Source organism: Mustelus asterias, unplaced genomic scaffold (genome assembly GCF_964213995.1).
Source record: "Mustelus asterias unplaced genomic scaffold, sMusAst1.hap1.1 HAP1_SCAFFOLD_152, whole genome shotgun sequence".
NCBI classification, from domain to species: domain Eukaryota; kingdom Metazoa; phylum Chordata; class Chondrichthyes; order Carcharhiniformes; family Triakidae; genus Mustelus; species Mustelus asterias.
Window position 1 is genome coordinate 680,492 of NW_027590173.1, and position 12,807 is coordinate 693,298.

Below are 12,807 nucleotides of genomic sequence, written 5' to 3' on the forward strand. Positions count from 1 at the left end.
GCCTCACAAACCGCTCACAATGATTATTAACAGAGATTAAACTGACGGAATCTGTATCTTCTCTCTCACCTGTTCTTGAATTTTAAAATATACTTTGTTTCCACAGACAAATTATTGAAGGAAAGTGAATAAATGTGATGTCTCCTCCACGCAAGTTACAGGGAAGTGAGTCGCCAGCTCCTTCTCACGTTGTCTCTGACGGAGCTCAGACAGTAAGAAGTCTCACAACACCAGGTTAAAGTCCAACAGGTTTATTTGGCAGCACAAGCTTTTGGAGTCTCAGGCTCCTTCAGGTGAGTGAGAAGCTGTGTTCACAAACAGGGCACATACAGGCACAAACTCAATTTACAAGATAATGGTAAGAATGCGAGTCTTTACAGGTAATCAAGTCTTAAAATTACAGACAGTGTAAGTGGAGAGAGGGCCAAGCACTGGTTAAAGAGGTGTGTATTGTCTCCAGCCAGGACAGTTATTGATATTTTGCCCAGGCAAGTTGTGGGGGTTACAGGTAGTGTGACATGATTCCAAGGTCCCGGTTGAGGCCGTCCTCATGCGTGCGGAACTTGGCTATCAGTTTCTGCTCAGTGATTCTGCATTGTCATGTGTCGTGAAGGCCACCTTGGAGAATGCTTACTCGAAGATCAGAGGTTGAATGCCCATGACTGCTGAAGTGTACCCCGACAGGAAGGAAGCACTCCTGCCTGGCGATTGTTGAGCGGTGTTCATTCATCCGTTGTCATAGTGTCTGCATAGTCTCTCCAATGTGCCATGCCTTGGGACATCCTTTCCTGCAGCGTGTCAGGTAGACAACATTGGCCAACTCGCAAGAATATGTACCGTGTACGTGGTGGATGGTGTTCTCATGTGAGATGATGGCATCAGTGTCAATGATCCGGCACATTTACCGAGGTTGCTGTGGCAGGGTTGTGTGGTGTCGTGGTCAATGTTCTCCTGAATGCTGGGTAATTTGCTGCAGACAATGGTCTGTTTGAGGTTATGCGATTGTTTGAAGGCGAGAAGTGAGGGTGTGGGGATGGCCTTGGCGAGATGTTCGTCTTCATTCTTGACATGTTGAAGGCTCCGGAGAAGATGTCGTAGCTTCTCCGCTCTGGGGAAGGATTGGACAATGAAGGGTACTCTGTCTATCGTGTCCTGTGTTTGTCTTCTGTGGCACATCGGAACTGTCGATCAATGAGTCGAGCACCATATCCTGTTGTTATGAGGGCATCTTTCAGCGTCTGTAGGTGTCTGTTGCAACACTCCTCATCTGAGCAGATCCTGTGTATACGGAGGGCTTGTCCACAGAGGACGGCTTCTTTAACGTGGATAGGATGGAAGCTGGAGAAGTGGAGCATCATGAGGTTATCCATGTGCTTGCGGTACAGTGAAGTGCTGAGGTGACCGTCCTTGATGGAGATGCGCATGTCCAAGAATGCAACCAATTCCAGACACACAGACATCTTATTAGTTCAACGGTCTCAGAGAGCAGAAATAGTTGCAGACACATTTTCAATCCATCAATCAAACAGAGCAGGAGAGACAGACATTTTTGTCCATGTGACTCTAAATATCCTACCAGGATGGCCGAGTGGTTAAGCGGTTGGACTTAAGATCCAATGGACTTATGTCCGTGTGCATTTGAACCGCACTCCAATTAAATGGACTTTTAACACTACATTCTGCACCCTCTCCTTTTCTTCTGCTCTATGTGCTGTATGAACTGTCTGCTTTGTCTGTATAGCACGCAAGAAAACAATACTTTTCACTGTATACCAATGCATGTGACAATAATAAATCAAATCAAACCCAGTACCATTGATAGTGGGATCCATAAATCCAAGTCCAAATTGACTCCTGCCATCAGATCATCACAGTGTCAATCCCACAATAGAGCATCCTTAGCTCCAAATTAAATATATGATAAAACTGACACATGGAATCTCATTAAAAGTTACACAATGAACATTAATAATGTACTCTGAGATTCGACTTAAATACATCACGCAAATCAGGGGTTTTGAATTGATTGTACTAATGGCCACAGTGAATATTCACAAATACATTTGATACAAATCCAAATCTGAAATACATTCTCAGATTGAGGTATGATTTGATTTATTATCATCACATGTATTAGTAAATAGTGAAAAGTATTGTTTCTTGCGTGCTATACAGACAAAGCATACCATTCACAGAGAAGGATAGGAGAGAGTGCAGAATGCAGTGTTACAGTCATAGCTAGGGTGCTGAGGCCATCTCCACCGCCCCATATGGAACAGTGTGAGTGAGAGGAAACAAAGAGTAGTGGTTAATGGTTGTGTTTCAGACTGGAGGAAGGTTTCTAGTGGAGTTCCCCAGGGCTCGGTTTTAGGAGCCCTGCTCTTCCTGATATATATTAATGACACACACCTTGGTGTACAGGACTCAAGCTCAACATTTCCATACGCCACCAATCTTGGAGGCATTGGCAACTGTGAGGAGGAAAGTGGGAAACTTCAATAAGACACGGGCAGCTTGGTGGAATGGGAGTGGTACAGTGGTTAGCACTGCTGCCTCACTGCGCCAGGGACCCGGGTTCGATTCCTGGCTTAGGTCACTGTCGATGCGAAGTCTACACAATCTCCCCATGTCTGCATAGGTTTCCTCTGGTCATTGGTCATGCTAAATGCTCTCTCAGTGTACCCAAACAGGCGCCAGAGTGCAGTGACTAGAGAGTTGTCAGTGTAACTTCATTGCAGTGTTAATGTAAGCCCTACTTGTGACACAAATAAATAAACTTTACAAGTGGCACTGGGAAATGTTCCAGCACAGATTGCCCTGTGCCTGGGCAAGTCAGTGTCCTGGATAGAGCACTTTCCGGGGCACAGAGCATTGTTTTTATTAATTCATGTGATGGGGGCATCACTGGCTTGTTAGGCCATTTCAGAGGGCACTTAAGAGTCAACCACATTGCTGTGTGTCTGGAGTCACATGTAGGCCAGAACAGTAAATTTGGGCAGATTTGCTTGCCTAAAGGAGCATCAGTAAATGAAGTGGGTTGTCATGACGTGGTCATCATTAGATCTTAATTCCAGATTTTTTTAAGTTCAAATTGCACTCTCTGCTGTGGTAAAATTTGCTCCCATTGCATTACACTGGATCACTAGTCCAGTGACAATACCACTACACCATTACCTCCCCATGTGGGAACTGCGGCCGCCATGAGTGGATATTAGGAAGTGTTTTATCTCATGCTGATTGTCAGTGAGCTGAAACATGAACTCTGTTTCTCTCTTTGCAGATGCTACCTGACCTGTTGTGTATTCCAGAATTTTCACCTTGTTTCAAAATTCCAGTGGCCACATGATTTTACCAGTGAATTATTGTAGCTGTTGCTCAGAAAAATGAGGCCAGAAATGGACAAAGAATCCATTTGAACCAGGGTGGATGTTGGTTGTGAAAATTGGTGTCTCACTTTCTGTGAAGGTATGTTCTTGTTGGCTGGCTTTGAACTGGAGTGTTGATGGAGGAAAAGCTGATGGGTTTAACCCTGAGTACATTTGAGACCAGTCGGCCCCAAACATTTCTCATCAAGGTGTCCTGTACAGTAACAGAGACTGACAGAGACATTGCACACTCATATAAAATTAGTAATGGAAAGGGAATCAGTTCTGCACTCATATGCAGTGTCAAACGTAAGTTAATTCCACACTGAAATACTGAAACAGAGACTAAGAGAGTTAGTTCCACATTGACATCAAATCAGAACATATGAAGCAGGAGTAGCAGAAGGCAATTTGTTCTTTCGGGTTGCCCCACCATTCAGTAAGATCATGGTTGATGTGATTATGGCCTCAACTCCATTTTATTGCCTGCCCTATAACCCTTGTCTCTCTCGTAGATCAAAATTCTTCCTACCTTAGGATGGAATCTAATCAATGCCAAAAATTAAGGACACTTTGAGAGGAAAAATTCCTTCTCATCTCCATCTTAAGTGGGGCATACTTTATTTTTAAACTGTGTCCTGTAGTTCCAATTTTGCCCATAAATGGAAACATTCCTCTCAACATCTACCCTGTCCAGTCTCCTCAGATTCTTCCATGTTTCAATATGATCATCTCTCATTCTTCTCAACTTCTATGATATTAGCTTAACTTGATTAAACTTTCCTCATAAGATGACTCCTTCATCTTAGCAATCAACCAAGTGAATCTTCATTGCCTACAATACAAGTGTTTCCCTCTTTAAATCAGAGAAAGCATATAAACGTGTAGACTCAGCAATGCCATGTATTTGCAGCAACATTTCCCGACTTTTATACTCCACATATGTACTTATAATTACAGTTAGATCCTCTGTACTGTAACATTCTGCTGTCTCTTCCTCTAATTAAATAATGTTCTGCCTTCCAATTCTTCCCACTGAAGTGGAAAGCCTCACTCTTTCCTACATTGTATCCTACTTGCCAGATTTGTGTCCACTCACTTAACCTCTCTATATCCCCTTGCAGACTTTTTGTGTCCTCCTCACAACCTGCTTTCCCACTTACCTATATATTGCCTGAAAATTTGGTGTTGATCTGTCCCTTCATCTGGGTCATTAGTATAGATTGTAAATAGCTGAGAACCCAGCACTGATCCCTGTGGCTCTCTACTAGCAGCAGTTTGCTAAGCTGACAGTGACCCACTTCCATACAGTAACAGAGACTGACAGTTAATTGCATACATTATTAATAGATAGCTAGGGAGTTATTTCCACAATCACACAGTAACAGATTGAGAGAGAGTTAATTCCACATTCACACTCAGTAATAGTTTGAGAGGGAGTTAATTACACATACACAGTAATTGGTTGAGAGAGTGTCAATTTCACACTCTCACACTAACATATTGAGAGAGAGTTACATCCACACTCTCACACAGTAATAGATTGAGAGAGAATTAATTCCACACTCACACTCAGTAATCGATTGAGAGAGAGTTAATTCCACACACTCTCAGGAATCGATTGAGAGGGAGTTAATTCCACACTCGCACCTAGTAATAGATGTGAGTTAATTCCACCCTCTCACACAGTAATAGATTGAGAGAGTATTATTTGCACACTCGCACTCAGTAATAGATTGAGAGATAGTTAATTCCACACTCACACTCAGTAATAGATTGTGAGAGAGTTAATTCCACACTGACAGAGCAATAGATTGAGAGAGAGTTAATTCCACACTGGCAGAGCAATAGATTGAGAGAGAGTTAATTCCAAAATCACACAGTGATAGATTGCGAGAGAGTTAATTCAACACACACGCAGCAATCGATTGAGAGAGCTACTTCCACAATCACACAGAGGAATAGATTGAGAGAGAGTTAATTCCACACACACGCACACATGCACACACAGTCATAGGATAGAGTTAATTCCACACTCACATACAATAATAGATTGAGAGATTTAATTCTGCACAGTAATCGATAAAGTATTAGAAGAGAGTCATTTCCACACTCACACACAGTAATAGAGTGAGAGAGAGTTAATTCCACACTCTCACACTAATAGATTGAGAGTTAATTCCACACCCATACAGTAATAGATTGAGAGAGTTGATTCTTCACGCACACTCGCTGATAGATTGAGAGAGTATTCATTGCACACTTACACTGCTTCTAATGTGTTTACATCTTTCTTTCGATAAGGGGACCAGTACTGTATACAATCCTCCAGATGTGGTCTCACCTCGTCCTGTTCAAGTGAAGCATCAATTCCCTACAATTCCTCACATTAAGCAATAACATTCTATTTGCATTCCTAATTATTTGCTGTACATCTATATTAGCCTTTTCTGATTCATGGACGAGGAACCCAGAACCAGAGGGTTTTCACACAGAGTTGTGAGTGTCTGGAACGAGCTGCCAGAGGCAGTCGTAGAGGTGGGTACAATTTTGTCTTTTAAAAAGCATTTAGACAGTTACATGGGTAAGATTGGTATAAATTGGAATTGTAGGGAATTGGGGCGGCACGGTAGCACAGTGGTTAGCACTGCTGCTTCACAGCTCCAGGGACCTGGGTTCGATTCCTGGCTTGGGTCACTGTCTGTGTGGAGTTTGCACATTCTCCTCGTGTCTGCATGGGTTTCCTCTGGGTGCTCCGGTTTCCTCCCACAGTCCAATGATGTGCAGGTTAGGTTGATTGGCCATGCTAAAATTGCCGCTTCGTGTCACGAGATGCGTAGGTTAGAGGGATTAGCGGGTAAATATGTCGGGATAAGGGGGTAGGGCCGGGATGGGATTGTGGTCGGTGCAGACTCGATGGGCCAAATGGCCTCTTTCTGCACTATAGGGCTTCTATGATTCTGAAGGGATACAGGCCGAATGCAGGCAATTGAGACTAGCTTAGTGGTATAAACAGGGCAGCTTGGACAAGTTGGGCCAAAGAGCTGTTTCCATGCTGTAAACCTCTATGACTCCAAGGATCCTATCAGCCTTATTAATAACTGTTTCAACTTGCCTTGCCCGCAACAGAGCATTATACACTTGAAACCCAAGTTCTCTCTGCTCCTGTACTTCCCCTAAATGCTGCACCATAATGGGCATATTTTCTCCTCATGTTTCTTGTACCAAAATGCATTTCCTCACATTTTGCTGCATTGCAATTCATCTGCCAGGTGTCTGCCCATTTGGGCAACTTGTCAATGTCCCTCTAAAGTCACTCAGCATCATTCTCACAATTCACTATTTTCCCCAGCTTGGTATTGTATGCAAATCTTGCCCTTAACATCGATCTCTAAATGGTTTATATAAATCAGAAAAAGCAAGTGTCCCAACACTGATCCCTGGGGAACACCACTTTCAACTCGTCTCGAGTCTGAGAAATGCACATCTATACCCAACCTCTGTTTCCTATCTTTCAGCCAACTTCTCATCCATGCTGCCAAGGACCCATCAATCACAAACATTTCTAATTCGCTCACCAACCTGCCATGTGGCACCATATCAAATGCTTTCTGAAAGTCCAAATATACAACATCGACAGCACTACCCTCATCCAATGTCTGTGTCTCATCTTGCCAAACATGACCTGCCCTTGAGAAAATTATGTCATCTGCCGAGTATGAACTTATATTTCTCTGAGAGTATATATATATCTTATTTCATACTGTGGCCTCCATCTGTTTTCTCACTATTGATGTCCAGCTGAGAGGTCTGTAGTTTCCTGGGGTATCCTTTGCCCCTTTCCTGAAAAACAGCATTACATTTGCAATCCTCCAATCCCATGGGACTAATTCTGTGTTCAAAGAGGCCAGGAAGTTTCTGTCAATGGCTGCGCAATTTGCTCCCTCACCTCTCAGCAATCTACGATGCATCCAGTCTGGACCTGGTGACTTCTCTACTGAGAGTGCTGCCAGAGTTTTAGTGCCTCTTCTTTATCTATCACTATACTGTTCAGTTACTGAGCACCCATATTTTCAACAAGGCCATTGTCACATTGTTTAATTTTGTAAAGACAGAAGCACCGTACTCATTTAGTATCTCTGCCATACCCTCTGCTTCAGTGACCAGTTTACCCTGCTCGTCCCTTATGAGCCCCACTTTATCCTTCACTAACCTTTTCACATGTATATGTTTGAAGAACATTTTACTATTTGTTTTAGCGCAGCCTGCTATCCTTTCCTCATGCTCCCTCTTAGCCTCCCTTATTAAAGCCTTAGCCTCTCTCCTGCATTTGAACTGTTTTTCCTGATTTCTATTGCTATTATTATTCCAGCATGCATCATATGTCTCTTTTTTCTTCCTTATTTTCTCATCAATATCCTTAGACTCCAGGATACTCTAGCTTTGGATGCTGTGTATTTATTTCTGGTGGCTATGTACCTGGCTGGCACCCTATTCATCTCAACTTTGAAAGTCTCAATTTTTCATCCACTGTTTCATCCTCGCAATTTGCCTCATTTGCCACATTTTGCCAATTCACATAACCTATCTGTTTCCTTTTGTAGCCTCTTTACGTACACTTTGCAATTAATTTCTTGTCAATCTTTATGCTGTCAGCAAATTTAACAACCGTATCTTCAGTCCCTTCATCAAAGTCATTTTTATAAATTGTAACAAGTTGTGGCCCTGGTACAGATACACCATTCGACATATCCTGCCACCCAGAAAAAGATGTGGAGATGCTGGCATTGGACTGGGGTAAACACAGTAAGAAGTCTAACAACACGAGGTTAAAGTCCAACAGGTTTATTTGGTAGCAAAAGCCACCAGCTTTCGGAACAGGCTGCCCCTTCGTCGTCGAATAGCTGTCAGGGTAACAGCCTGTAGTTCCCTGTTTTCTCTCTCCATCTCTTTTTGAATAAAGGTGTTACACTTTCTATATTTCATTCTAATGGAACATTCTCTGAACAATAAGAAGTCCCACATCACCAGGTTAAAGTCCAACAGGTTTATTTGGTAGCACAAGGTTTACTTAGTAGTAAAATAAACCTGTTGGACTTTAACCTGGTGTTGTAAGACTTCTTATTGTGCTTACCCCCCAGTCCAACCCCAGCATCTCCACATCACATTCTCTGAAGCCAGGGAATTTTGCAAAATTAAAACAAATGCATCAGCTATCTCATTAGCCACTGATTTCATGTCCTGAGTGTGAAGCCCATCCGGACGCAGGGATTTGTCAGCCTCCAGATCCGACAATTTGCTCAATACCACTTTCCCTGGTGATTGTAATTTTCCTGAGTTCCTCCCTCCCTTCCATTTGCTGATTTCCAGCTATTTTTGGGATGTTACTTGTGTCCTCTATAGTGAACACAAATGAAAACTACCTGTTCAATTCATTTGTCAATATCCTATTTTCCATTATCAATTCCCCAGATGCACTTTCGATAGAACCAATGCTCACTTTAACTCTTTTATTGTTTAAATACCTACAGAAACTCTGACTATCCACCTTCATGTTACTGGCTGCTTGTCATCTTCAGCTTGTTAATTTCCTGATAAACTCAGCTTTAACAATTGTTTGTGGACAATTCAACATTCCCACCATCCTCTATCAAGAAGCTTTCCCTGAAATTAAATAAGGGGATCAGGGATTATGGGGAAAAGGCAGAACAATGGGGATGAGAAAAATATCAGCTATGCTTCATTGGCAGAGCAGACTCAAACGGCCGAGTGGCCGAATTCTTATATCTTATATTCTTATGTCTTATGGTCTAAATTATCCCTGAAATGTCTCATCTCATTTTACGGTGAGGTTCCCCCATTCAGAGCTAACAGTTTATCTCTCTGCACCCTATCAAATCATTCATTGTAAACATCTCACTCACATCACCACTTAATCTTCCATGTTCAGGTTATTACAGGACTAGTCTTTGCAATCTGTCCTCATCATTTGAGTCTGGCATCACTGGTCAAATTCTGCTGCTCCCACTCCAAGGCCAATCTAACCTTCCTGGGATGAACACAGTGATCTAAATGGGGTCTGAACAGAGTTTTCTGCAACTGTAACACAAATTCCAATCCTTCAGAGACTATTAGCTTTATTACTTTACCTACCAGTTAATGATGTTTGTACACTGGAGAGGTGATGGCCGAGTGGTATTATCACTATGCTATTAATCCAGAAACTCAGCTAATGTTCTGGGGACCCGGGTTCGAATCCTGCCACAGCAGTTGATGGAATTTAAATTTGATAAAAAATATCTGGAATTAAGAATCTACTGATTACCGTGAGGCAATTGTCGATTGTCAGAAAATCGTATCTGGTTCACTTTAGGGAGGAAGTCTGCCGTCCTTACCCGGTATGGCCTTCATGTGACTCCAGAGCCACAGCACTGTGGTTGACTCAACTGTCCTCTGAACAAGGGCAACTCAGGATGTGCATTAAATGCTGGCCAGCCAGCGGTGCCCATGTCCCAAAATGATTTTTTTAAAAACACGGCCCTCTGTTCGTCTACAGTTTCCTGCATCTCGCCACAAACATAACCACTCTGCTCTATTACATCACAAGGACGTTTCAAACTAAATGTGTTCCCAAGGATAATCTGTTTCTGTCACTATGAACTTTTCTCGTTGTTCTTTCAGCCGGTGTAAATCCAGAGAATGGAAGGGATGGAGGGAAAAATCTTTCCCGAATCCTATTTGGTCATCATTCCAATAACATTTGGGTGAGGAAATCTAATCGTCAGTCTCTGTGAAAAGCTGTATCCGGCACCTTCCTATTCGATGGTTAGAATGCAAAATGGAATAACTTCCACTGCTGTTTGTGTCTCCTGTCCTGTAAACCAAACATTAACCCAGAATTCACTCAGCTGCCTTCGCTTTGTGCTGAAAGCTGTTATTATTCTGTTATTTTCACAGCCCCTAAATGACCTCATTCGCGGCTATTTTTCGCGGTAACGGTCCCTTCTCTCAATTCCTGAAATGTTCGTTGATTCATCATTTTATTCACAGTAATTCCCCGCAGGGTAACAGTCCGGAGTGGGATTATTACAGAGCGGAATAAGGACAGTGTGAGGACTCGATCCGGCTCCCTGTTTTCAGTGAAAGACACTGGGTTCTGATTGAAGACTAAACGGAGTGTTTTCCTTCTGGGAATGCTGTGAACAGGGATTGATTCCCGCCCGGGACAGTTAGAAAGCGACAAGAGAATGAAGCACATTGATAGAAAATGTTAAAGCCGCGCCTCCGATTGGTGACGGGAAGAGCTGAATAAAAGCAAATCAATAGAAGGGATTTGAAATCTCTGACTGATGACGACATTGATTTGAATTCGCTCCTTTCCCACAATGAAATTGGCGGCTTTTGGAAATGGACAAATTCTCTGCTTCTGCCGGTTGTTGTGGGGAAATCCCGCCCTCTTCTGTTTCCAGTGAGCTGATTGGTGAAGAATATAGGCAAATGAGGTGAATAGAGCAGCGGCCAATCAGAGGAGCTGTCAGTTTATAAGAACAGTCAATGCTGGAGAAATTGCTGATTCTTTGTGAAAGTGTTTGTGAGATTGTGCAAATGTCTGGAAGAGGAAAGAGCGGCGGGAAAGCTCGGGCCAAGGCCAAGTCTCGCTCCTCCCGGGCTGGACTGCAGTTCCCGGTGGGCCGTGTTCACAGGCTCCTGAGAAAGGGCAACTATGCTGAGCGTGTGGGTGCCGGAGCCCCGGTCTATCTGGCTGCTGTGCTCGAGTATCTGACCGCTGAAATCCTGGAGTTGGCCGGGAACGCGGCCCGGGACAACAAGAAGACCCGCATCATCCCCAGACACCTGCAGCTGGCCGTCCGCAACGACGAGGAGCTCAACAAGCTGCTGGGAGGGGTGACCATCGCTCAGGGCGGGGTGCTGCCTAATATCCAGGCCGTGCTGCTGCCCAAGAAAAGCAGCGCTGGGACCGCGAAGAGCAAGTGAAGCGACCATTCTTTAATCTGATAACCCAAAGGCTCTTTTCAGAGCCACTCACTTTATCTGAAAAAGGGCGAGCTGGTGTCTATCGGTCAGTTTCTGCACTGCTATTCACAGCACAGCTGTTTCCAGCTTTGTTCTATCAATCCGTACGATTGACACATACAGTATTTTAATACAAGTTGCTGCTGTTTATCGGGGAAACAATCCCAGTGAACTAAAATGATCCAATTTCCAATATAATTGCTTTAAAATGTGATAGTCTGCGAGGACATTCATCTGCAACCCATCGGTTTTCAGAGCCAGTCATTGTATCTGGAAAAGTGTTAATTATTGTCTATGCGAATGTGCAAGCGTTTCTGCAATGGTTATATCGGTGTGAGTGGGTTACTGTTTGAGATGCTTCCTGACTGTTGAAAATTGCGTCACTCACGCCGCGACTCGAAACATGAGGACAAAGTGGATTTGGGGAATTATTCCTCGGAAACTGAAATGATCGCAGGTTTAATAAAACCACTTTAAAATTAAACTGCAGTAGAATTGTTACCGGCATCGTTTTTAACTCATCAAAGGATTGGAGATATGATTTACCTCAATGCAACGGAGAGTTACTTATAACATTAAGAGGTTTCAGTACTGGAGTCCTGGGAATATTCTGTCCTGGGAATTGAAACACGGGAATCGTTAACAGGAGATCGCAGCTCTTTCATTTGCCGATTTGGTGGCTCTTAAAAGAGCCGTTGTTGTACTTGGTGCTGAGGCCGGGGTTTAGGCGCGTTCCCCGCGGATGCGACGGGCCAGCTGGATGTCTTTGGGCATGATGGTGACTCGCTTGGCGTGGATGGCGCACAGGTTGGTGTCCTCAAAGAGCCCCACCAGGTAAGCCTCGCTGGCCTCCTGCAGGGCCATGACGGCCGAGCTCTGGAAGCGCAGGTCTGTCTTGAAGTCCTGAGCGATCTCTCGCACCAGGCGCTGGAAGGGCAGTTTGCGGATCAGCAGCTCGGTGGATTTCTGGTAGCGGCGGATCTCCCTCAGAGCCACAGTGCCGGGTCTGTAGCGATGAGGCTTCTTCACTCCGCCCGTGGCTGGAGCGCTCTTCCGGGCCGCTTTGGTAGCCAGCTGTTTGCGAGGAGCTTTCCCTCCGGTCGATTTGCGCGCTGTCTGCTTGGTCCTGGCCATTTTCTGAGCGGATTCAGCACAATCTCTGAGACACAAACTGTTAATACAGAGTCTGCGCTGCATCCGCCTTTTTAAACTCTGTGAGGAACCGCCCCCAGCGGGAATTGGCCCAGGAAGTTTCAATCAAACTGTGACCAGCGAATTAATGTCTGTAACTCAGGTTCTGATTGGTTCAGTTGTTTTGTTAACGGCGCCTTTCAGAAATTGGGCCGTTTTCGATGCAGGAAATAGCCGTCTGTATAAAAGACTTTATCCCGTCCTTATTAAAATAAAC

The 12,807-nt window shown here is 43.9% G+C and overlaps 2 protein-coding genes across 2 annotated transcripts; one reads left to right on the plus strand and one right to left on the minus strand.

Annotated features, from left to right (window-relative positions):
- Positions 1 to 10,970: 10,970 nt before the first annotated feature.
- Positions 10,971 to 11,360, plus strand: LOC144485066 (histone H2A-like). The gene has a single exon (XM_078203366.1). The coding sequence runs from the start codon at positions 10,971 to 10,973 to the stop codon at positions 11,358 to 11,360; it is 390 nt and encodes a 129-aa protein (XP_078059492.1).
- Positions 11,361 to 12,122: 762 nt separating this feature from the next.
- LOC144485082 (histone H3) lies at positions 12,123 to 12,556 on the minus strand. The gene has a single exon (XM_078203375.1). The coding sequence runs from the start codon at positions 12,531 to 12,533 to the stop codon at positions 12,123 to 12,125; it is 411 nt and encodes a 136-aa protein (XP_078059501.1). The 5' UTR covers positions 12,534 to 12,556.
- Positions 12,557 to 12,807: the final 251 nt, after the last annotated feature.